Source organism: Sminthopsis crassicaudata, chromosome 1, assembly GCF_048593235.1.
Source record: "Sminthopsis crassicaudata isolate SCR6 chromosome 1, ASM4859323v1, whole genome shotgun sequence".
Taxonomy (NCBI): domain Eukaryota; kingdom Metazoa; phylum Chordata; class Mammalia; order Dasyuromorphia; family Dasyuridae; genus Sminthopsis; species Sminthopsis crassicaudata.
The window spans coordinates 481785155-481810504 of NC_133617.1; the positions used below are offsets into that span (position 1 = coordinate 481785155).

General features: G+C 34.1%; 1 protein-coding gene across 1 annotated transcript in view; it reads right to left on the minus strand.

Annotated features, from left to right (window-relative positions):
- Positions 1–428: 428 nt before the first annotated feature.
- GNA12 (G protein subunit alpha 12) overlaps positions 429–25350 on the minus strand; it is a 156820-nt gene continuing 131898 nt past the window's right edge. Inside the window, exons 3-4 of the mRNA XM_074281196.1 lie at positions 10246–10296; positions 429–9380 (exon numbers count right to left, since the gene is read on the minus strand). Coding sequence (XP_074137297.1) covers positions 8811–9380; positions 10246–10296 — 621 coding nt within the window. The 3' untranslated portion in view covers positions 429–8810. The remainder of the gene's footprint in view (positions 9381–10245; positions 10297–25350) is intronic.

The window sequence follows — 25350 nt, forward strand, 5'->3', positions numbered from 1 at the left end:
ACTTTATTTGAAGACAATCAGTGAACATGATTATACCTAACCTGTAAAATCGTGGAGGGTAGTACTTTAAAAGACAGAACCTAAGACATACACCCTAGGCTTTAAAGAAAGCCACTTATGGAAAGGCACTCAGTTAAAACCTCATCTTAGCAAGGATTTTAAATGAGAAATCATGGTTGAAGGCCACCTGTCAAAAAGCAGACTCTAACACAGTAGCAGGCGATCACTGAATGGGTTTTCCTGTACAAGTGCAGCTCAGGACTATCACTAGTGTTTTGCATTTGTACTTTTATCGATGCCTTTATTTTTATATGTCTTTTAAAAATACAACCCTCCCCTTCCTCCCCTCTCCTATTTGGTGAACTTTTTCCTGTGACAGAGGAAAAAGCCTCACAAAGAAAAAAAAAACCGTTCCACGATAATAGAGGTAATGTAAGGCAAGTTTTAATAGATTTATAAAAATCATATATACAAAACACATTAACTAATCCACCATAGCTATAAAATACACTTTTTACACTTCACAATATATATTTTAATCTAGTACACAGTATTCATAAATTGAGACTTTATCACAGCAAAGTTGGATGCCTACTGTGGATGCTGTTTTGGTGCTACATAGATACTTCCAAAATCAGAAGTCAGCTATGGTGCATTCACGTTATGTATCTCTTGGTATTCTTATTTAGTATATAAAACCCTTATTTTTTAAAAAAAAGTTTTCTCTTGTGAAAAGTGATAAGGCTAAACTGTCATCTTTTAATTCACCCCTTTTTGTAAGAATATTGTACAGTGCTCAGAGCAATGTGTGCGGTTGCATAGGAAATGCTACAAAACCAAAGCACCGACTGATAGGGTGAGTTAAGGACAGAGTGGCAATGAATAGAAGATGGAGCATGTTAACACTGAATTTCCTGGCGAGAGTTGTGTGTCAACACCGAATAGTATGCCAGTCAACTTTATTTGGTTTGAATGGTGTTAAGAGAAAAAGCACATTATGCAAGTGTGTAAAGAATTCACATAATAGTTCAAAGTGTTATTATTAACAATTCTAATGTTCAACTGCTCCAATGGAGAGCAAGTTAAGAGTTTTTATTTGCCCAGAAAACTTTTTAGCAATTATTGTAATCTACCAGGCAAAATGAAAATTACCAGGGCAATGCACATTTATCCTGGAAGCTCAGAGATTCTTCAGGCTCAATGTGAAAACTACAGTAATGATTTATCATGGAACCTGTGAGAATCTATCAAACACATACTGAAATAATAGACGTATGCTTCTGCCAATTCATTTGCAAGTCAATTTGGCAAATGTGCAACTGAACTCATATAAAACTGAAGCTAAATTTTAATTATGGTTTAATTTTCAGACTTCTGAGTGAGGTTCAACTTGAAAACTGAATTTCACAGCTTCTAGTATGAGCAAGTTTTCTTTGCTCATTATTCCCTTTTAAAAAAAGTATAAAAACTGCTTTGTGGTAAAGATCTTATATGTCATCACACAAAACTGTGTAAAAGAATTTTAAGTGGTCCAGTTTATTAGGGGATGTTTCATGAAAAAAATGTTCAAAGGAGATCTTGGCATTTTTAGCAATTCTGATTCATAGCAACTATCCAGCTGCTGAACTCTCCTAGGTTGTTTCAGTGAAAGGTACAGACCAACTCAAACAAAATTCTGCTTCAGGGTGGAGACTGAAATTTTAGGGAGCAGCATTTAGAAGAGGTCAGAAAATGGATCCTCCCTGTTGGATAGTTTGGCCTTTTCCCAGCAAGCCTGTTCTCAGAGGTAGATGTGCCTCTTCCTTTCTGACTGGGGTTATTCTAAAGTCAACTAGAAGTAAACCTTGGACTTCTGCCAAAACTGAGATTGTAGTAATTATTTATACAGTCTACTCAAAAAGCTCCGTACCTCTTAACTACTTGGCATCAAATACATACTGAACAACTTGTTATGTGTTCAGAGATGAACTTTTCTTGTTTCTTCCAAGTCCTTCAATATCACTCAGGTACAACTGTCTCTCTCTCTCTCACATACCTGAAGAAACATTGTCCAAAATGACCCATGCAGACAAAAGCTGGGGCCATTTGAAGCAGACCTCAGAGGACTTCTGAGAATCCTTAAGAAAATATAGCTCTGGGACTTTCCACAGGAAAACATCTACCTTGACTCTGAACTGCTGGGATTCTGTCCACTTGGATGAAAAACGTCAGCTTTTTAATTATTAAAATAAAGTGAATTCAGTGCTAATAAAAAGGAGCCACAGTAACAGCATTGGGAACAGTAGCCCTTTATTTTTCTGAGAACAGGCCCAGGCCAGGAAAAAGAAAGCCTTCCCTCAAATCACCAACTCAACAACTTTTCTGCAGGGATTTATTTGGTTCTTTGGTCCATTGGCTTCTTTGCTGACAATACTAACAAATGGGGCTCAGGATAATTTTTAAAGCTATCAATTGCCAAAGTATTGCGTTGCTTTGATTTCATTTAGAAATCCTAATTAAATGACAGACCAAAGTGAACATCTGGGGCAACTCACTTAAGAAAACCAAAAAAGTGCAATGAATGGGAAAGACAATTATCTTCCAAAGAACAACTAACTTCCAAAGAGCACCCTTTCCAGATTGCTCAGGAGATGTAACTGGATTTTCTGGTTTGACAAAGCCTGAAATTTGACTAAATTTAAGTAATCAAGGTTAAATTTCCACATTATATCCCTGCAGAGTTCATTATGAATGAAGATTATAGGGTTCCTTTGAAAATGAGAATCTCAAATATTTCAAGGTAGTTTTGTTTAATACCTAGGGAATCTTTCTGAAAAGTTACACAATTTAAATAGTCAAGGTAAAATCTTAGGGTCATCATCAAACTTTTGCTCATCTTTCCAAGGTCTGGTCTCTGACAATATTTTCTATATTTTTCTAGGAAGAATGTAGCCCATATTGACCACTACTGACCCTTCTCAAGTCCTTAGTCATAATAACAGGGAACAAGAAGCCATTCCAAGAGAAACTTGTCTGGCCTTTGGGGACCTGTATCCAGTTTTCATTGAAGAAAGCACCGTGAACCACAAAATCAAGTGAGATTCAGGTACCTGACAATACTACAGAATGAATTTGTTACAGGTTATTTCTTGACTTTTTCTTCCCCCTATTGCTTGGTAGATATATGATTTTTCCAGGAAATTTCATATCTAAATGTTTAGAAAAGAGAAGCTACACAAATCCCTCTAAGTGCCTGGTTTAGAAGCAATGTAAAAACAGAGGTTACCATACACTAGGTTTTCCATAACCAATTAAGTATTTTGGACCAGGCAACTCTCCCCTGACAGGTTTCAAGTGTTAATTAACAGTGCTAGTCTATACATGCTATTTATTTTAGAGAGCCACTCTGAGTTTGAGGTATCCTATAACATTCAATGAAGAAAAAAGAGACTGGAGAATACTGTAGGTTTAAAGAACAATTATGCTTTTTTTTTTTTTTTTTTTTAAAGAAGGTGAAGTGGGGTAAAGATTGAAGGCATGATTTCATTGGTGGAGGGAATTCCAGGTGAGAAAATGCCTTCTACTAACACAGACTGACAACTGCTCTTTAATTTATGGTATGACTTGTCTGGGGCAGTAAGAGGTTAAGTAATTTGACCAAGGTTACATAGCTGGGATGTGGCAGAGGCAGGGCTTAAACATTCTTTACTCCAAGGCTAGATCTATACTGATGTTCTCAATTATGTCTTAAGGTTCAGAATATTTACACCTGCAGGCATGTGTTGTATTTTGTAAATTGAATTAGATATTTTAAAAGAATGTAACAAAACACAAGTTATTCAATTTAAAGTAGTTATTCAATTTCTAGAAAGCTAGTGAAATGATTAATTAGTAAAATAATGATAAATATTAGAAGCTGATCCCTAATTATCTTAAACCCTGTCCTCAGATGTTGAGGATATTATTGTTGTGTTCATGTCCAGTTGGTGCCATGGTAGATGCTGTGACATTTAAAATTCAAATTTAAATTCTTCTTCTGAGCCATAATGAACACTTATTTTTCAACTTACATCATTAAACCCTGTCATATAAAACATTAACAATACAATGAATCTTTAGCATTAACAGCTTCCCAAAATTCTTTTCAATTGGCAGCTTTATCTTCAAGGCCCAAAAGACATCATTACAAAATGCAACATGAGACAATATTTTTAAAAACTAGCAAAAACTGGTCTTCATTTTGTATAAATTAGACTCTCTTTTCAGAGCTACCTTAATACAGGTTTTTCAACCCGCCAAGTTTCAGAACTCAGTAAATCCCTTTAAATAAGGATTTAATGACTTTATTTTAAAGTTGAAAACTGCTTCTCACTCTCAAATGAAAACATGAGAACCACCTCTTTAATGCTAATGGTAACAAGTCAAACTCTGTCCACCTCTATCTTGTATATTTCCTTTAGACTTGATGGAAGCTAATTCAAATGAATTCTTTGTGAAGATGTTTTACACTCTTCTTCAAAGCTAACCTTTTAGATTCCAAAGCATCATTCAGAATGGGGTGGCTAAGCATATCCTGTATAATTTATTGACTTTACACCAAAGGAGCTGAAAGATTTCTCCAACATCTTGAAGAAAATTGTGCTTACGATCACTCTATTCACTTACTCAAATCACCAATATAACATGGAATTAAGATCTACCCTTTCTTGTGCTACTGGGAAATCTGCTTAAGGCATGCTATTGGCTAAGAGTCATTATGAAATAGGATATGCTGCTGATTGTTATCCTGTCTAACAAATCTGATATTCTGACCATATTAAGGATCTCTTTGGCCTTTTGCTGGGGTGGCTTCCATATCCAATATGTTGTAGGCACATGTAAATACACACTGTCACCTTGCCCATTGCTATGGATAAAAACTAAAGAGTATTATATAATTTTGTCTAAAATGCACTATATAACCTTGTTTACAATTATTTAAAAAGGATGAGAACTGAAATATTTGCTATAGTGAACTGTTTTATAATTTTGCCAGAAAAACGCATGGAAAATAAACGATGCTAAGAGTTCCAATTATAGTCTACATCTTTCCTCTAACTGGCATACTGATTTTTTTTTTTTTTTTTTTTTTTTTGGGCTGTGACAGCTCCAAGGAGTTGCAACAAGTTTTGCACAGAAAGATTCCCCTTTGCTTCCTACTGATATTTTCTGAGATTTATTAACCAAACTATTCACTGGGGACAAGTTTTGGAATGTTGTAGGCATTCCTCAAAATCTCATTTGCAATGAATCCAAGATGCTTTTGCATTTCCCAAGGCTGTGGCTCTTAGGTTTTACTAGGCACATGAAAAGAATAATAATCTGTCATTAAGGACAGTCCCTAACAAGCCAAAGTAAGCCGATGTAATCTAGTCTGAACTTTTTAGCTCTAAGAGTCAGATTGGTGGTGGGGTTTTTTGAGTTAAGTTTTTGGAACTACTTTTGATAGAGTGAAACCCAATACTGAAGAAAATCAGAAAAAATTAAGGATCGAATTTTAAATAAACATTCATTCAGAATCTTAAAATGATTAAGAGAAGGTGCCAAGTCTCTCAATCTGTCTTTCCTAGCCAATAATAACATATTACAAAGGAGTAAGATTTGGCCAACTTATTCACAACTATCAAAATGTTGTGTCATAATTTAACAATACCAAAAGTGGTAGAGAGGGTACATTTTCAGAACCCTCCCATTCAATCATAAATAAAATCATTAATTCTATATTGCATTTAAATTTGTAGTTAATATAATTTGACAAGTCTTTTTTTTTTTTTTTTTTTTTTTTTTTTTTGGCCAAAGGAGCTGTTTTAAAAAGCTATATGCCCAAGTGTTCTAGAAAGTATTATAAACCACAAAACTAACGATTCAAGATCTTCAAAATTCATATCTTTTATAAAAAAAGTTTAAAACTATGCTCTTTTAATCAAAGCTATAATTCCTCATGTGTAAGAAAGCAAGCATAGTGTGAGAAATAGTGTGTATTACTTTACCATTAATAATTAGGGTACTTTACCTTACTACTTCTCCAATACATTAATGAAAAATAGAACACAAGCATCAAAAGTAATCACTGCAAATAAAGGTATGATATTTATAAAAGGCAATAGCTCAAAAAATTTTCTTTAGAGCTAAAAACTACTGCAAATCTGAATGCAGTAAATTCTAATGATCTAAATTTTGCTAATTATTTTAAATCATCCTTGCAAATTGCCACTAACTTCCCCACTCAAAAAAGTGGGGAAGTCTAAGGTACAGAATCTTGGAATTATAAAATTTAGAGACCATCTAATCATCTTGCAAAAGAAGAAACCAAGGTTCAGAGTGGATAAGAGATTTGCTTAAGGCTGGCCAGCTAGATGGCAGAACAGACATTATTAGAACCCAAGCCACTTAACCTTTTTTCATTCTCTTGTGAATCCTATAGAACAATGTATCATTTACAATGTTCTTTTTACTTCTACACTTCATTAAGAGTAGGTTAGTAAACATTTTTGTTGTTTAAAAATATTTCATGCTCATTTGCAATGTTGCTTTAGATCTTGTCAGTTAATCAATCAAGTGGGAGATCTCAGAAAGGTATTTCACATAATTCCATCAGCTGTTGGGAATATTCTGCTTTATCCATCATGAAAACCACTACAAAACAGATTCAACATCAAAATTATTGCAAAATATTCCTAAACTGTTTCACTAGTTTGCATTTCTTCATGAGACAAATACAAAATTGGTCCAGGCAAGTTATTTTGCAATCATATAATTATTAAGTAATAGAAATGTGATTTTACATCCCATCTTATAGGACAGTATTAGGAACATTAAAAAAATTAACAAGGCTGATCCCTAGTCTATGAAGACCCACAAGATTAAAAGGAGTCACCATAATAAACCTTTTTTTTTTTTTTTTTAATGCATCAAAGTGAAAAACCAACCCAGCAAATTCTGACACAAACTCTTGCATACCACAAAGAAGAGAATTTCATATTTTGTCCTATTTAAAGCATTACTACTTAGGGTTAATTAAAAGCACAGCAGGATTTTTTTTTTTTTTTGAATCAGTATCTATCATAAGCTAACTGACCAAAAAAAATTGAAATTCATCTGGGATGCTGAATAAACCAGGATGGAGTTTCAAATGGGACACAAAAACCAAGGATTCTGTTCACTCAGTTTATATGAGAGCCCTTAACCTATACCAGACACACATATACACATATGTATGTGTATACAGAAACTACTGGTGCCTGTTACACAGCAAATTTTTTGATGTTGGAAAACTAACAATGCACCAGATAGACCTTTTAAGAAAAGTAATGCATAGTAGTGAGTGAATCAGATTTGAAATATATATATATATATGTTTCATAAACAGTGAAAGGCACCTAGAAGGTAACTAGACAAGTTTAACCAGTTTCCACATTTACAGCATTCTGCAGTTTGAGCTAGAGCTAGATAGCTAAATCTGACACTATTTATTTACTTGTCACATAATGCACTAATACAGAACAGAACTCCTTTACAAGAGTTAGATTTAAAGGAGTGGCTGAAACAGGCCCTAGTGTCCAAAAGCATAAGTGCAGCTGTGAAACTAGGATTTCTCCAGGGAATTTTGGGGCTTCCGGTAAGGTCAGCTGTTAGGAACTTATCAAGCAGTTGCTTGTATTAACAAAAGCTTTGCTTAAGATAGGAGCTTCTATAGGAAGGAGATTAAGCTGTTGTTTCTAGAAGGAAATTTCTCCAAGTGTTACCAATCAGAAGGCAAAAACCTCAAGAAAAGTAGAAAGAAGCTAAAAAGCACCCACACTGTGTGAATATAGGTAGCTAAATATTCCCTGTCAAAATGTGCTTTGGCACCACAAATCTATTATGTGTTGCATTACAGGTAATTCAACTGTTTATGAGGCAAGAAAAACTGCACATATTTTTGTTGCTCAAAAATTAAATCCAGTTCATATCAACTAGGGCCCAAGATTTTTTATTTTAAAAAAAATCTTGTCTTATAAGCCCAGAGAAATGAGTTCTTATATATGGCAATATGGCTTAATTTGCAACTCCTAGGAGGTTCATATCTTTTGAAAATTGGTATGTAAGTCTTAAAAGGCAACTATACATTTGCCAAGGGAAGTGGCATTAGATTCCTAGCCAAATGCAGTGTGTGGAATCTGGCTGCAGAGTGTCAGTTTAGGTTCATGTGCTTTGAGCTAACAGTATCAGCTGGAATTTATTTTTTAGTACAACTACAACTGAGCAAAATTTTCAGGTTAGCTGTTCACTGAGTACCTGAAAGCTACGGATAATACAATCCATAAGGCTATGGAATTTGTTGTTGAAAACAAAACAAACAAATAAACAAAAAGTCTTCTTTCATATTAGTTTCTTTAAAAGTGTCAAAAAAAAAAAAAAAGTAAATTTAATGTTTCTCCAAAAAAGAAGGCTGTGTTCCTCAGTATGCTAAACCAGGCTTTTATACCAAAGCAACCACTTGGTTTTTCAGTAGTTTTACTCGTCCCCATAATTCAGTAGCTAACATCAAAGTTTCCAAGTCCTTTTGCCTAGAGCTCATCTGTTTGAATTGGCTAGTTTTACAGCATTCCTGAGCTGGCTAAATAATGGCATGGATCTTAGAAACATATAAGGGCCCTATAGATAACACATACACACCTAAGCACATATATGCTTACACACACACACACACACACACACACACACACACACACACACACACACACACACACAATCTGACCAAAGCCCTTGAGTCCATTTAAGGATGACAAAAGAAAAGGGGACTTTCTTCTTCACTGCAACATAATATCCTTCAGATTTTCTTGCAGTATTGTGTCCTTCACAGCATGAAACACAAAGCGGATGTTTTCAGTGTCTATGGCAGTGGTGAAATGGTGGAAGAGTGGCTTACTTCGGTTCCGCCTTTTTCTGTCAAAACACTGAACTAAGTAGCTCTGAACATCCTCCAGCCTATGAGGATCACCCTTAAAGTCTGAGAAGTGCTTCTTAATGCTGACAGTCTTCACCTTCTCCACGAGGAGGTCCATTTTATTGAGGAACAGAATGATAGAAACATTGAAAAAGAGCTTGTTATTGACGATGGTCTCAAAGATGTTCATTGACTCTACTAGCCGGTTGGTGCGCCTGTCCTCCATGAGGACCTGGTCGTATTCACTGGAGGAGACCATGAATAGAATTGAGGTGATTCCATCAAAACACTGGAACCACTTCTGACGCTGAGATCGCTGCCCACCCACATCAACCATCTTGAAAGGTATTTTTTTAATAATGAAGTCATGTTCCACAATTCCTTTTGTGGCTTTTCTGGCCAGCAGAATATCTTGCTTACTAGGAAAATAATTCTGTGGAATAAAGGATTTGGGGTGGAGGTAGGAAAAGAAGAGGGGTTGGGGTGAGAAAAAGAGAGGCACACAGGAAAAGGATGAGAAGGAAAAGAAAATTAGATGATAATTTAAAAGAAGCTATACAAAGACATAATTACTAAATGCCACAAAATACAAATTTACTATAATGTATGGAATTAAACAGTTCATTCAAATACTTGTTTATTTCTTTGCCTTTGAGAAAATATTTCACCTCTGGTTTTTCTGAGCCATAGTCATCCTTTTACATTTTCAAAAATTCAAAAGTATTTTCTTGTCAAGAAATACTTTACAAATTAGGTATCAACTTAGGTTTTAAAAATCTATTTGAATATATTTACTATACTCTCCCTGGAAAGACTATGCAAGCAGCATTAGCACATCTGTACAAATGTAATCAACCTTTCCTGCATTCCTAAGGCAACTTTAACTTTGAAATTCCTGTTATGGTGTTCTGAGCAAGGGAATCTTAAGAGAAAAAAATTATTTTTCCTCTTAATTTCCCTATTTATCAATTAGTAATCAAAGTTACATATCTAAGAAGTTGAAGATCTCTTCTTTGAGTGAGGAAATCCTTACTGCTGGAATCTCATTGCCCTTCCAGTCTAACACAAAATACAGATACAAAGTTATGGTATTCATGCTGATAAATTGAGATAATACAAGGCCCTCATAAATCATAATGCCTATATAGATACTATTATAATATCACATGACAAAAATAGCCTGTATTTCCATGCTAAAATTCTTTTTGGCTTAAGAGAACTTTGGTCTCAAATAAAAACCTTCTAATTCTGTTTCACCAAATTTCCCCTAATTTCTAGTGGCAGGGCTCTTTGCTCACCAGCTGGCCAATCCGGTCCAAGTTATCCAGGAAATACTTCACAGATTCACCCTGTGAAAAAAGGAAAAAATATCTGAGACTCAATCTTGCTGCTATAAAGCAAACAGAAGAATATATTTTCATTTTGCTTCTTTGCAAGTAGAAAAGCCAAGTAAAAAAGAATTCAAAAGCAGACACCAATATACAGATGCTTTGGTGATGTCTGGCCTAGGAACAAATCAGATGAACTGTGGGCTATAATATAAAACAGCTTTGCTGTGTTTAATTAAAAACAAACAGTTCTAGCAAAAATACCACAATTTTAATAGTAAATTTAACTACTAAATTGCTGCTCCTGCATTTCCAGTAATGTCTCTCCTGAATCCCACATCAGTGACAATAAAGGGTACATGGAATCAGAAAGTTATTATAATTAGTAGTAATAATGCAGTTTTGGACTTTGTTTTTACACAACAGTTATTTTCCCCATAGATCTCTATGCCGCCCCCCTGCCAAACTCCCAACTCCAACCTTTTAACAAAGGTCAAACCATCCATCTTAAAACATTTACACAAAAGTAATAGGTGAAGGAATCATTCCATAACCAGAGTTCCCCTCCCCTCTCTAATGAGAAGAAAGAATATGTTTTAGGATAAAACATATTTTATCCTAAATTCTCTGGAACTGAGATTAGTCACTACACCCAGAATTCAATTACCTATTAGTGTTTTAATTTACATAATTGTAGTCATCAAATATATATAAATAAAATGTGTATATATATATATATATATATATATATGTTGCTCTGGTTCTGCTTAATTCATTCTGAAATAGTTCATATAAGTTCTCCCACTTTCTCTGAATTTCTTATTTGTTGTTATTTTATGGCACAGCAATGTTCCATATTATATATATATATATATAAACACAATTTGTTAGAGTTATTTCACTACAGAGACAAGTCTATGTCTCAACTGCACCCCAGTTTTTGACTACCACAGAAAAAAATGCTTTGAATTTATGTATACGCATCTATCTTCTTGTCTTTGACCTGTATGGAGCATATATCTAGTAGTGGCAATGTTGGGTCAAAGGGTATGTACAATTTAGTAGTTTTTCTCATATAACTTCAAGGTACTTTCCATAATCCTTGAATAAATCCAAAGCTCCAATGGTGTTCTTACTATGTCTGTCTTCCCACAGTTATCTTCAACATTATTAATTTTCACTTTTTGTCAATTTGTCATTTTGAGGGATGTTGGGCAATATCTCAGAATTGTTTTAAATTTTTCTTGCTATTAATGTTTGGAACAATCATCATATAGTTACTGACAGTTTAGAATCCTTGTGAAAATTATTTGTTAATACCTATTTACACATTTACATTGGGAAATAGTTTTTTATTTTATATATTTATGCCAACTGCTTATATATTTTGGTTTCCAAATTCAATACCCAATTAAAAAAATGACATGATCTTTTATATCTAGGTCATATACATCTGGATTTAGATTTAGAATTTCAAGGGAAATAATTGGGGGGGGGAGAATTTGGGGGCATTGCATTAGCACATCTCAATAATAATCAAAACTCTTTGGTCCAGATTAAAGATTAAAAAAAAAGGTGGATCAGGAGAACTAACTAGGTTTTTATCAAGGCTCAGAAGCAATTTGAATACAGCAGTTTTGTGATTAGAAAACCCAAGAATAGAAATTTACTGAGGGAACAGGCTCTCTATTTGACAAAAAACTATTATGGCATCTGGAAAGGAGTTCAGCAGAAATGAGGTTTAGATTAGAACATCTTACATTATATTCCATAATCAGAAATTTTTTTATTAAAGCTTTTTATTTACAAAACATATGCATGGGTAATTTTTCAATACTGACCCTTGCAAAATGCTGTGTTCCAAATTTTCCTCTCTTTTCCCCTGCCCTATTCCATAGATGGCAGGTAATTCAATATATGTTAAAATATATGTTGAATCCAATATATGTATAGATATTTATAGTTATTTTGCTGCACAAGAAAAATTGGATCAAGAAGGAAAAAAAATGAGAAAACAAAATGCAAGCAAACAACAGAGTGAAAATGCTATGTTGTGATCTACACTCAGTTTTCACAGTCCTCTCTGTGGGTGTAGATAGCTCTCTTCATCACAAGATTATTGGAACTAGTCAGAATCATCTCAATGTTGGAAAGAGCCATGTCCATCAGAATTGATCATCGTATAATATTGTTGTTGCCATGTACAATGATCTTCTGTTTCTCTTCATTTCACTTAGCATCAGTTCATATAAGTCTCTCCAGGCCTCTCCGAAATCATCTTGCTGATTATTTCTTACAGAACAATAATATTCTATAACATTCATATACCATAACTTATTCATCCATTCCCCAACTGATGGGCATTCATTCAGTTTCCAGTTTCTTGCCACTACAAAAAGGGCTGCCACAAACATTTTTGCACATGTGGGTCCCTTTCCTTCCTCTAAATGTCTTTGGGATATAACCCCTGTAGAAACATTGCTTGATCAAAGGGGTTTTTCACAGTTTGATAACTTTTTGAACATAGTTCCAAATTGCTCTCCAGAATGGGTGAATCCATTCACAATTCCACCAACAATGCATCAGTGTCCCAGTTTTCCCACATCCCCTCTACATATTCATCATTATCTTTTCCTGTCATCTTAGCCACCTTGATCAGAAGTTGTTTTCCTCTAAGACAAAATCACTCCCAAAGTTAATTCTATAGTTATAATCTTTTGGTTTCCTTTAAAGTTGGCTGTATTCATAGTTATGTCAAGTGGCAACATAATGGTGAGGACAGAAATCAAATTATAGAAGATTAAAAGAGAAACTAATGCTGGGTAAATGGAGGCAGAAGATGCTGGTTAACTGTTCAAGAATCACAGAAAAATGCTATTTTAAAACTGAAAGGGGCCTGTAAGATCAACTACTTAATTTTATAACAGAAGAAATTAATGCCTAGGTCAGCTGAGGCATATGAAGCAGCAAGATCACAGGATCCTTAGATCTTAAGCCAGAAGGGGGCTTCAGAGGCTATCCAGTCCACTATATACCTAACAATTTCATTCTGAGACAGCTGTAACTTCCTAGTAAGATTTAATTTAGAGGAAGCTTGCAACTTCCAGGAGCTGTTCCTACCTGTGTTACCTCTGGGATCAAGCAGAGAAATTCTAATTCCTAACTAGGGATTAATTAATTAACTTGGCAAAGGTTACAAAACTAGTTCAGCAGCAGAGCTTATCAGGCAGGATCAGAATTAAGATTTTAATAAACCTGGGAGTGAGCACTGTAGTGTAATTCTTAATCAGTAATAATCTAGCAAGGAATAGAGGAATTTACCGTTCATTTCATCTGTGTTATATTCCAATTCCACTGATCACCATGTGTCCCTCATTAGCATATGGAGTGCAGTTAGGTTGATTGGAAACCATATAATTCTATTCCATTAGATATCATGGAAAAAAGGGAAAAGCGTAGCAGGCATCTACTAAATGTAGATTTTGTAGATTAGTAATGTAGATTAGTAAAGGTCTGGGGGAGAACTAATTGTGGAGGAATTGAAAATAGCTTGTAAAGAATTTATATTTTGGCATCAACAATTTCTGTAAATTGTTAAAGCTCTATCCATAATAATTCAAATGTCTAAATTTAATGTTACTGAGTAATGATTCTAAAACATGTATCACATTGTGATGGTACATGTCAATAAGTAATAATAAAGGATTTCAATTTAGTTAACACTAAACCAACAAGGCTTTATCAATCAACAAAATATGAACAGGTTTCTGAAATCTGAAACACATCTGAAAAGTCAATGACAAAATATATCATAGAACAGATGATTTCCTATATTACTGTAATTAATTTACAACACCAAATATATCACACAACAAGTGTCCCCCCCAAGTTTGATATCACATTAATATTCTAAAACATTTTATTACTCAACTAGTTCCACAGAACAAAGAAAAATCTTTAATTTTCTGCTTCAGAGAGGGCAAGGTTTTAATTCATTATATGATATTGGAGTATAACAACACTAAATGTCATAATGAACTAAGATACTGAAGCTTTATTGTAAAAGGCTTAATTCTAGATTTAAAAATTATATTGATCTTATTGTCATAGAATCTTAATTTCCAAATATAATCTTTTTCTCCCTTTATAGCCAGAGCTATGTCTTATTACTAAGAATAAAAAAGGGGAAAAAAGCAGTTCAACAACCCAAATAAATCCAATCTGACAGCATACACAATGTTCCATATTCATAGTCCCCCACTCTGCAAAGGAAGGGAAGAAAGTACATTTTCTCATTTTATCAAGAAATAATTTTGTAAAAATTGCTAAATTATCAAAGGTAATTATAAACCAATCTTACATTAATAGTGATATGTAAAAAGTTTTAAAATTCACAGTTTAGATGGAAATTAACAGAACACCAAACATTCCCTAGAGAATATAACCAAAATGCTAAGGATTGAGCTGCACATATTAGTTTTAAATATTATTTTCAAATAGAAAATAGAAAACAGAACTTAAGCCACCCTTTCAAATTTAATATTTGACTTCTTCTTAAAGATTTCCACACAAGAACAAATCTGAAGAAAACAAAACTTTTAGGAGAAATGTTAGCTGTCTTTAAGGATTTATTTGAAAGGCCAGCAAGAACAACAGATTGACTCTTTTAGCTCCTTTGGGCATCAGGAATCTAGTTCATCTTTTCTCCTTTGACTTAAGAGTCTACCAAGACTAGTGAGATAATTTCTTTTTCCTGATTCCTCAGAAGTTATAAGAATATAATGGAGCATATAATGAAGTATTCCTGCCTGTAATTTTTCATTACTTCTCCTAATCCTTGAATTTCTGAATGTTGTAGATTCAAGCCATATCCCAATCCCTTGGCCTGTTCTATGGCTCCTTAATTGTCAACCTCTCTTCTTCTATATTTCCTCCCTCAAATGGGTACAGACACCAGAAAAAAACAAAACAAAACAGAATCTTTTCCTAGGAAGGGAGAAAGTCATGCTAGCCACTTTATTTTAGTCTACCTTGGGGCCTCCAGGTCTTAGGAGATTCCTAGGCATGACCTTAGTTAATACATTGGAGAGGTTAAATAATAATCAAGATAATTATCAGAACAATGAATAGATGTTTATGAAAAGCACATTTCATTTTTCTTATGAAAGCTTTCCAACAACAGAATGAACTATTTTTCAGAGGCAGTGATTCTTTGACATCACGAGTACCTAGGCTCTTGCTCTGGGGTGGGAAGTTGGCCTAAACCAGGGGTATCAACCTTAAATAGAACCAGATTCCTGCAGGCTACATACTGACTTTAGAAAATTACAAATGTACATTATAATGTTAAATTATATATTTATTTATTTTGTTAAATATTTTCCAATTATGGACTTGACTTTGACACCTCAGGTCTAAAGAACCCTTAAAATCTGTCCAATTCATTTCTTATATTGTTTCAATATAAGGGACCAAACACACACATAATTAAAACTCATAATTAAGTGGCATGTTTCTCAATCACTCCAAGCATGATCATATGAATATTTCAGAAATTTTCATTATCCAACTTGTCCTACAGGGCAAGGACCAAATTTATTTATTTATTTTCATTTCAGAACAGAAAGAAGGAAAAGTTTTCTCTTAGCTATGCTAGATTGGCAATTTTTTTCTACTGTAAATTGTAGATACCAGACTGCTAACAATAGATACATGCTGATACTTTCCTTCTGAACTTAACTACAATGCTCCATATCTATTCCTATGCTTATTAATGTTAAGCTAATTCCTAAGCTTAAATAATGCTTATTTACAAGACAGTATTATGAGCAGTTCATAAGTTCATTTGTAGGAAGAGCTAACCTTATGGAAAAAATTGAAGTCCCACCCCTGGCCAAGTGAAAGTCACTTAAACTCTCAGTGCTTTAGGCCATGGGTCAGCCAAGGCTGTCCTTCCAGTCAAGGTTGAATCTCACTGGACCTAAGAATGTTGTTTCTTATATTTTAAATAAAGTTTTATTCGAGTTAAAAAATATAAAACCATTCTTAGCATAAGGGGCCACACAAAAATACAGGCAGGTTTGCCAGATTTCCCCTACTCTAGGTAACTCAGTAAGACTATAAATTGCACAGAAGGTGCCTTACTGTATTGGTAGGGAGAGCATCCTCACCCAAATACTAATGAAATCAAAGTCTGTTACCTATCACACTGTATTTCCCATTAGAATGTGAGCTTGTTAAATAAAAAGGCTCTTTATTTTTTAACCTTTTATTGTAATACAGTCCCTGGCCGATGCTTGTTAAATGGTTGTTGACTGACTATCCCCTAAGAGAAGATAACCTACCAGCTCAGGCTGACATTCCAAAATAAAGCAGGAAAAGCTATGTAATGGGCGATGTGATCAGGATTTCAGAAGAGATTTCATAATGGAATGCTATAATGAAAACAGAGAAACTTATTCCTAGTTAACTATTTTCACTACAAAGCTCAAAATAATCACATTTTAAAATAAAAGCAGTGACAATAATTATCTGAATGATCTCAATATGTTTTTATAAAAAGAAATGGTGACCTCCACTACAGCAGAGCCCAAGGAATAATTGCTAATTGAACTTTTTTTCCTCAATTGCATGTACATTTTTGAATAAAAAAATGTAATTTTCTGTATTTTTCAGCAATCTAGTTTAAAAAGCACTATCTACTCAAATGGCCTATATGTTTACTAAGAACAAAAAGGACATTAAAGATCTCAAGGATAAAATCCCATTTCCTTTGGAACATTAAAAGCTCTTTTACCAATATGACTAATCAAGCACTTCTGTCTTTCCATACTTCTTCCATATTAATGTTATTGAATGTGAGGAAATCTATAATTTGGTAATGTGAGACTTTCTCTTTCTTTTGAAATTTCCTCTTTAAATGTTCTTGCTTTTATGCCGAAAGGACTATAGAACCATGAGTACCCTCTGACCTAGCAGTGCCACTATTAAAGTGGTATCTAAAGGACATGAAAAACAAAGGAGAAAAATGCCTTTATTTTATATCTTGTTTTTTTTTTTTTTTGCATTCACTTCATCAAATTACAATAAAGTTACTGCTTATGAAGAATTAAAAAACTCATAATGACTAATATATTGAATTGCTTACTTTCTCTGGGAGGGGAAGGAGGAAAAGACAGAATTTAGAACTCAAAATTTAATAAAGAATGTCAAATATTTATAGCAGCTTTTTTCTAGTTGCAGGGAGTTGGAACCTGGGGAGATGCCCATCATTTGGGGAATGACTGAATACATTTGCTATGTGATTGTGAGAGAATACTACTGTGCTATAAGATATGAGCAAGATACTCTCAGAAAAACCTGCAAAGAGTTATGTGAGCTGATGAAAAATAAAACGCAGTTTGTACAAATAGCAATATTGTAAGATGATCAGCTGTAACTAGCTTAATTATTCTCAACAATACAGTGATCCAAGACAATTCTGAGATTTAAGATGAAAAATGCTATCCATTTTTGGAGAAAGAACTGATAGTATCTGAATACAGGTTTTTGTTTTTTACTTTTTTTAAACTTTATTTTTTCTTGAGGTTGGGTTATTATTATTATTTTTTGGTTTATGTTTTCTTTTACAACATGCATGAGTAATATGGAAATGTTTTGCATGACTATACATGTGTAACCTATATTGAAGAGAAAGGGAGAGAATTAGGAACTCAAAGTTTTTAAAACAAATGTTAAAAAAGTTTTTACATGTAATTGGAGAAAAATAAAATACTAAGAACTAAAAAAAAAAGTTCTTTGCACATCCTGTCTTCTCCCACATTCAACACAGGAAACAGCTGTGCAAGTGTTAAAAGTTGTTAGAATGGATAACAAATTTACCTGATTTACTACTTACACCTTCCCCTGAAATCCCTTCCCTTCTTACTTCTTACTGAACTATATCATAACCAGTTAATTTAAGGCTTTGAAAAACAAGTCTAAGGAAAGCTTCTTAAAAGCAGCAAGCTTTTTCTAAAAGTCTCTTAAGTTAATTACAATAACTGATGCTTAGTAACTGATATGTAGTTCCCCACAGAACTTGTCATATTCCAAGAGATTTAAGGACTGTGGACATTTCAGATATCCCTTTACTTACAATATACAAAAATTATCTGAACATAAACACCAGCTGATTAAAAAAAGAAACTGGCCAATTTTAGTATTAGTCATTTTGTGTGGGGGGGGAAAGCAAGCAAGCAAGCAAGAAAATTCAGTTTGTATTTAGATGCTATCATTTCTTTTCTAGAAACAGAGAGCATTTCTCATCATTAAGTCCTCTGGGATTGTTTTAGATTATTCTCAGACTGCTGAGAAGAGCTAAGTCATTTACAATTCATCATACAATACTGCTATTATTGTGTACAATATTTTCTTGGTTCTGCTCATTTCACTCTGAATCAATTCATGTAGGTTTTCCAGGCCTTCCTGAAATCATCCTGCTCATTTCTTATAGCACAATAATATTCCATTATAATCATATATTACAACTTGCTTAGCCATTTCCCAATTGATTGACATCCCCCCTCAATTTCCAATTCTTAACAACTACAAAAAGAATATTTTTGTACAGATAAGATTCTTTTCCCTTTAAAAAAATCTCTCTGGCATACATATCTAGTATTTATCCATTTATTTCTGAGAAATAAAAAAAAAAATGGTTGTTTTCCTTAGTATTCTTTGTCCATAGGAATTGTGCATTTAACCCAGCAGTCAGTATTTAATAATTTTAAATTTACATATTTTGATTTATGATATTTTTTCTATTTTGTGTGGTCAGTGGCACCAACTCATTATAGGGAGGATCACATACTTTGAAAGGAAAGGCCTCTAGTTGTACGTCAATTCAGTTTCAGCCTCAACCATGCAGATACTCATCAGGTCCTACACTAAAACTCCCATCATTTAATTTGCACACAGATTATCTGTGGAATATAGTGGAAAACACTGAAGAATGGGGGGATATGAATCATTAGATTCAAATCTGAGATTTCTTATAATGGCAGACAAGTTTAGACACTTTATTATTCTCTGGACTGAATCTGAATATAACACATCAGAATCTGCATGATCACTGCATGATCACATTTCCCACATCATCAGCTCATCAGAGTGACCAGTTCTAAAATTCAAGCATATTTTAAAAATAAAATGAGCACTGTGAAAAACTCTAACAACATTCTACATGAATGCCTGTGGCTGAATCTATGTTGTTAGTATTAAAATAACAACTTAGTACCAAAGGAAATGGAATGTCAAAGTACAAATTATAGAAATCTTTTCACATACAACATGTACTAGTGGAGAGTACACCAAAAATTAAGTGTTTGTTTTTTTTTTTTCCTGAGTTGAGGAGCTAATATGTGGTAGCTTAAGTATAACAGTCATTTAAAAAGTTTTTTTTTGAAAAGGGTAATATACACAATGGCCATTGAGAACACAGCTCTCTTTCCATCTCCCATTTAAAAAAGGAGGATACTAGTCTCTTGGTGAAACTGACAAATCAACTGCTGCAAGATTAGATGCATTTGTCAATTTCAAAAAACCTTCTCCTCCTCTCCCACTCCCACAGTGAAAAAGATAAAGAAAAAGGTCATCAATTTCAAAAGGAGAGGAACAGTTTTGTTTGACGACATGAATAAACACCTTTGGTGCTTCACATAATGAGATAAACCAAACCGGCAACCTCGTTCACTCTCATAATTTCAATTATTACTGGTTGACTTTCATGTCTCAAATCTTTTCTGAACTCCAAAGAAACAATTTCAAATATCTTGTCCAGCCCTCAGGAGGTTAGAGCTAACTCTTTCACAGTCCTAGGTTTCCTAGGGTTAGGTATCCGTATCATCACCACTATAATTTCTCACTTTGCTGCTCACAATTCCTCCCAAAGCTTTCCTATCTCTCTTGCTCAAAGAACTGTAATAAAATCAGTATCACCAACATCTCCAGAAAGCTTGGTCAACTGATTGCCCTTCTGCTCAGTTCACAATGCTAGTGACTTCCCAGACCACCATGTTCCCAGATAGATAATCTCTTAGAAAATAAGCTTGTGGAGGGTCCTGACTCTTTTGTTTTTATATTTCGCTCTCCAGTGTTGGGCTAGTCATTCATTCATATCTACAAGACCCCTCTGCCTATCTTGTTGCTTGGCTAATAGCTCAAATTCAACATATCAAAAAAATTTCTCATTTTATCCTCCCAAAAATTTCTATAAAAGCCCTAGTCATGGGGCAGCTAGGTGGTGCAGTGGGTAGAGCACCAGCCCTGAATTCAGGAGGACCCAAGTTCAAATCTGGTCTCAGACACTTAACACTTCCTAGCAAGTTAAGTGACCCTGGGCAAGTCACTTAAACCCAGCCTCAGGGGGAAAAAAAAAAAAAAGCCCTAGTCACTCTATCAAACTCAAAACTGAACTACCCTTTTAGGCCCCCCTTCCTTTCCCATATCAATTAGTTAATAAATCCTTTAGAATCTCTTTCCACAATACCTCTTTCACTCTTCTACTCTGTTTCACATTATTCCTTATGTTTCATCTAGGCTATTGCCATCATCTCTTTAAAAGAAAAAGTATTGTTTTTATATAGCTTTCATTTCTCTCTGATCATTATCTCTACATGGATAGTAGAGATGTTCATTTCTAATATTTTCCTCCATTCCATTGAAATTAAAAACTTCAAAACCAGATTAATATTCCCAATGCTATGGTCATAGCATTCTACTTTTCAAAACCATCAATGGTTCTCCATTGACTACCAATATTAAGTGAAAACAATAAAATCTAGAATTTGAGTCCTACTATATCCTGATTCCAAAATAACTTTTCAGTCTCATCTTATATGCTATGCTCCTTTGTGTTGCATACCATTTTTTTCAACACATCTAGAATTTTCATACAGTCATGCATCATACAGAGAATCACCCAAAATGTACGCAATTTATCAGCCCCTCAGCTTTATACAATCTTTTCTTGCATCATGAAGCAGATGTGATTTGAGCTAGGCCTTTGAGATGGTCTGGATTTTGCTCTATAGTGTTTGCAGGTTACTATGCTATGTGCTTTCATAATGTCCTGAGTAAAAAAGCAGAGATACTTAATTCTAATTTTGCTTGTTTTCTCTGCCAAAAAGAATGACCTTTGGATTAGAAAGAATAGAACAAGTATGGCTAATAAGATGGAGAGAGCCAATATATATAAAATGACATGAGTAAGCACCTAGATGGCCTAATCCTGAAGAACTGCATGACAAAGACATCAGATATGATGTCCCTGATATTTGAAGGCTCAATGGCAAATGGAGGATGTACTGTAGGACTGGAGAAGGGCAAATATTATCTTCATTTTTGAAAAGGGAAGAGAATAAAGTTAGCAAACTCTAGGCAACTGAATTTGGTTACTGACAAAATTATTAGAAGGAATAGATACATTTAGAACATTTAGAAAAGAAAGCAGTGATCACAAAGACCTCCAGAGTGTCAAGGGATCCCAATTTCTTTTTTTTTTTTTTTACATTTTAAAAAATTAATTTTATAATTATAACTTTTTTTTTGACAGTACATATATATGCACGGGTAATTTTTTACAACATTATCCCTTGCAGTCACTTCTATTCCGAATTTTCCCTCCTTCCCTCCACTCCCTCCCCTAGATGCTAGGCAGTCCCATACATGTTAAATGTATTATAGTATATCCTAGATACAATATATGTGTGCAGAACTGAATTTCTTGTTGCACAGGAAGAATTGGATTCAGAAGGCAAAAATAACCTGAGAAGAAAAACAAAAATGCAAACAGTTTACACTCATCTCCCAGTGTTCCTTCTCTGGGTGTAGCTGATTCCGTCCATCAATTGGAACTGAATTAGATCCTCTCTTTGTTGAAGATATCCATTTCCATCAGAATACATCCTCATACAGTATCGTTGTTGAAGTGTACAACAATCAGCATAAGTTCCTGTAAGTCTCTCCAATCCTCTCTGTATTCATCCTGCTGGTCATTTCTTACAGAGCAATAATATTCCATAACATTCATATACCATAATTTACCCAACCATTCTCCAATTGATGGGCATCCATTCATTTTCCAGTTTCTAGCCACTACAAAAAAGGCCGCCATGAACATTTTGGCACATACAGGTCCCTTTAAGGGATCCCAATTTTGATGTTTTTTTGTCCTCATTCTTAACAGCTTGGCTGGTCACAGGGTATGGATGTGATGGGAGTCAATTCCATACCTGCTGATGACATCAAGGACCCGCAGGTCTTACCAATACCACTGCCACTACCTTTTAAGATCCTTCAGACTTTACTACTATTCTGCCTCTATGTCCTGCAGTCTACCAGCACTGTTATTTTAAGCTAAGGACTCTCCCCAGAATTGTCATATTAACTATTTATGCAAACTAAAGACAACTTTAGACCTTGTCATCTCTCCTATTGTCGCACCCTTAGGATTTCAGGGCATTTCAACCTCCACTGCAAATGAACTCTCTGGACTGTGTCATCTTACCCAATCACAGCTCATACTCGTCTCATCTTTTCTATTTGTATCCCTAGCACTTAGCATAATACTTGAGATATAAATGCTTAAATATGTGCTCCATTCATTCATATTCTATGGAGATCTTTTGGGTGTTCTAGTAGTATATCTCCAAATGGCTATCAGATCAAACGGGACATACCTTTCACAATTCTCAACTTTTTACATGTACAGAACTGGGCTCATATCTTCCCTCTAAAATTACTTCCTTTCCTAACTTCCCTATTTTTCTTGATCGAGGGTTCTGTTATCCTTCCTAGCATTCATTTTCACAAAATTGACATTATCTGAAATTCTTCACTCTCTTTACATGTCCAATCAGTAGTCAAATTTTGTTTTATCTCCACCAATATTTTTTCACTATCACCTTTCTCTTTACTCAACACTATCTTAGCTTAGGCCCTCATCATGTTTCACCAGTTGTTGCAAAATCCTCCTAATTGGTTTTCCCACTTAAGTATCTTTTTTCTCCAACTGATCCTCCACACAGCTGCCAAAGTGATTTTCCTAAAGTTCAAGCCTGACTTTGTCAGTCCCTAATAAATACCAATGTTCCCTAGTGCCTTTGGATATCAAATATAAGGTCACTGTTCAGTTTTTAAAGCCCTTCACAACCTGGCCCCAATTAACCTTTCTAATCTTATGATAAACTATTCCCCATATCTGCATTCCATTTCTTATACATGGTGATCTTGCTCTTATCTCCACATCTTTGCACTAGGTGTCCTACATGCCTGGTACCACAACTCTGCCATTTGGAATCCCTTTTATTTCTTCAAAATTCTATCAGGTGACAACTACATGTTGTAGTTGTCTAATCTAAGGCCTAGTCATTCCCTTCCTTCATCCTTCCAACTCCCATCTTATTTATTAGGTATGCATTGGCAAATGAAGCTTACTCCCATAGAATATAAATTCCTGAAAGACAAATGTGGGTTTTTTGTCTTTGCATCATCAGTGCAATGCTCAATACATGATTGTTGATAAACTGTTTTAAAAATTGACAAAAAGCTCCCCAAAATAGTTCTGGAGTTCAATTTTTTTGGTTAAATTCTTTTCTTACAGGAGTGTTGTAAAATGAAATGAAATAATGAATGTGAAAATATTTTGAAAAAAAATGCACATGTAAATATAAATTATGAATATGAAAAGAATAAAATTTAAATTTATGATGTATTTGTATATTAGTACTTCTTTAAAATCTTCAGAGTATGTTTTTAAAAATTATTCTATTTAAACTATTCCAGTTAAGTGATTTATGGCATCTTATAAATGAAGGTATATGTTTCAGAAGAGGCATAAAAAGCATTATCAAGAATATGGAAAAGGAACAGGTGGGTCACATATTGAGAAAAAAAGACAGGTGGCAGTGTTACATCTATCCAAAAATTAAAAGAACAAAAGGAAGACACCTACTGCACTAGGTAGATTAATACTGATAATAACTGACCCAAAGACAGTTCTTTAAGATTTGGGAAGTACTTTCCTAAATTTTCTTTCTCACGAAATTTTCACAACCCCAGAAATAGGTACTATTTTAAATGCAATTTTACAGATGGCATAACTGAGGTTTGGAGAATTTACACAGGACGTATATGATGCAGTATTTAAAAATCAAGTCATCCTGACTCCATGCCCAACATTTATTTACTCATGATGATGAATGAATTTTTTTCCCACCTGGCTAAATTCCTCTAGATTTCCTCATTCCCAAGTAAACTGTTTTTCAGCTTTTTATCGGTTTTCTTCCCTCAATGGATAGCAAATTCCTTAACAAGAACTGTCTTTTATCTTTCTTTGTATCCCCAATGCTTGCTTAGTACTGTGCCAAACACAAAATAAGTCCTTAATAAATGATTACTGCCTTATCCACTGACAAGAAATGAATAAGATGTTACTAGTTAAAACTAGTGATGGAGTTGCAATTTACATGGGTGTAGGGAGAATATACACTACTGAAATTTCAGTCAACCAAAAAGGGGCTTCTTGATATGTTACCAAGCTCCTGATTTTTTATGAACTGATAACTTTCAAAAACCAGATTGTGTTAATACTCAGTGATAGCTTCAATAAATTATAGCAGAGATTAAATCTGTAATGAGATTATCATTTTCTCTTACAACTAAAATTTTCTTTAAATTTTTTTATGTACTTTCCTCTTCCTTTGCTCTAGTCTTTGAGGAATATGTTGTTCTCCTCCTTGTCAAAATAAACTCTTCTACTTGTGTCCTTTACCCCATATTCCCATTTCCACCAGAAGCTTGGCCCTTTGATCACTTTCATTAATACACAATAAACATGCCCATAATTTTTCTATCTTAAAAAATAAAAACTAAATTTAAAAACAAGTACCACTAAATTTACCAAGTCTGCCATCCCTTCAAGCTACCTGTTCACAGGCTTTTAGCAAGTTCTACTATATTTTGGGGAGAATCAAAGCTATGATTTTAAAGCATTTAATTTTTTAAAAAATTAAATTAAAATTTTAAAAGGTCCCA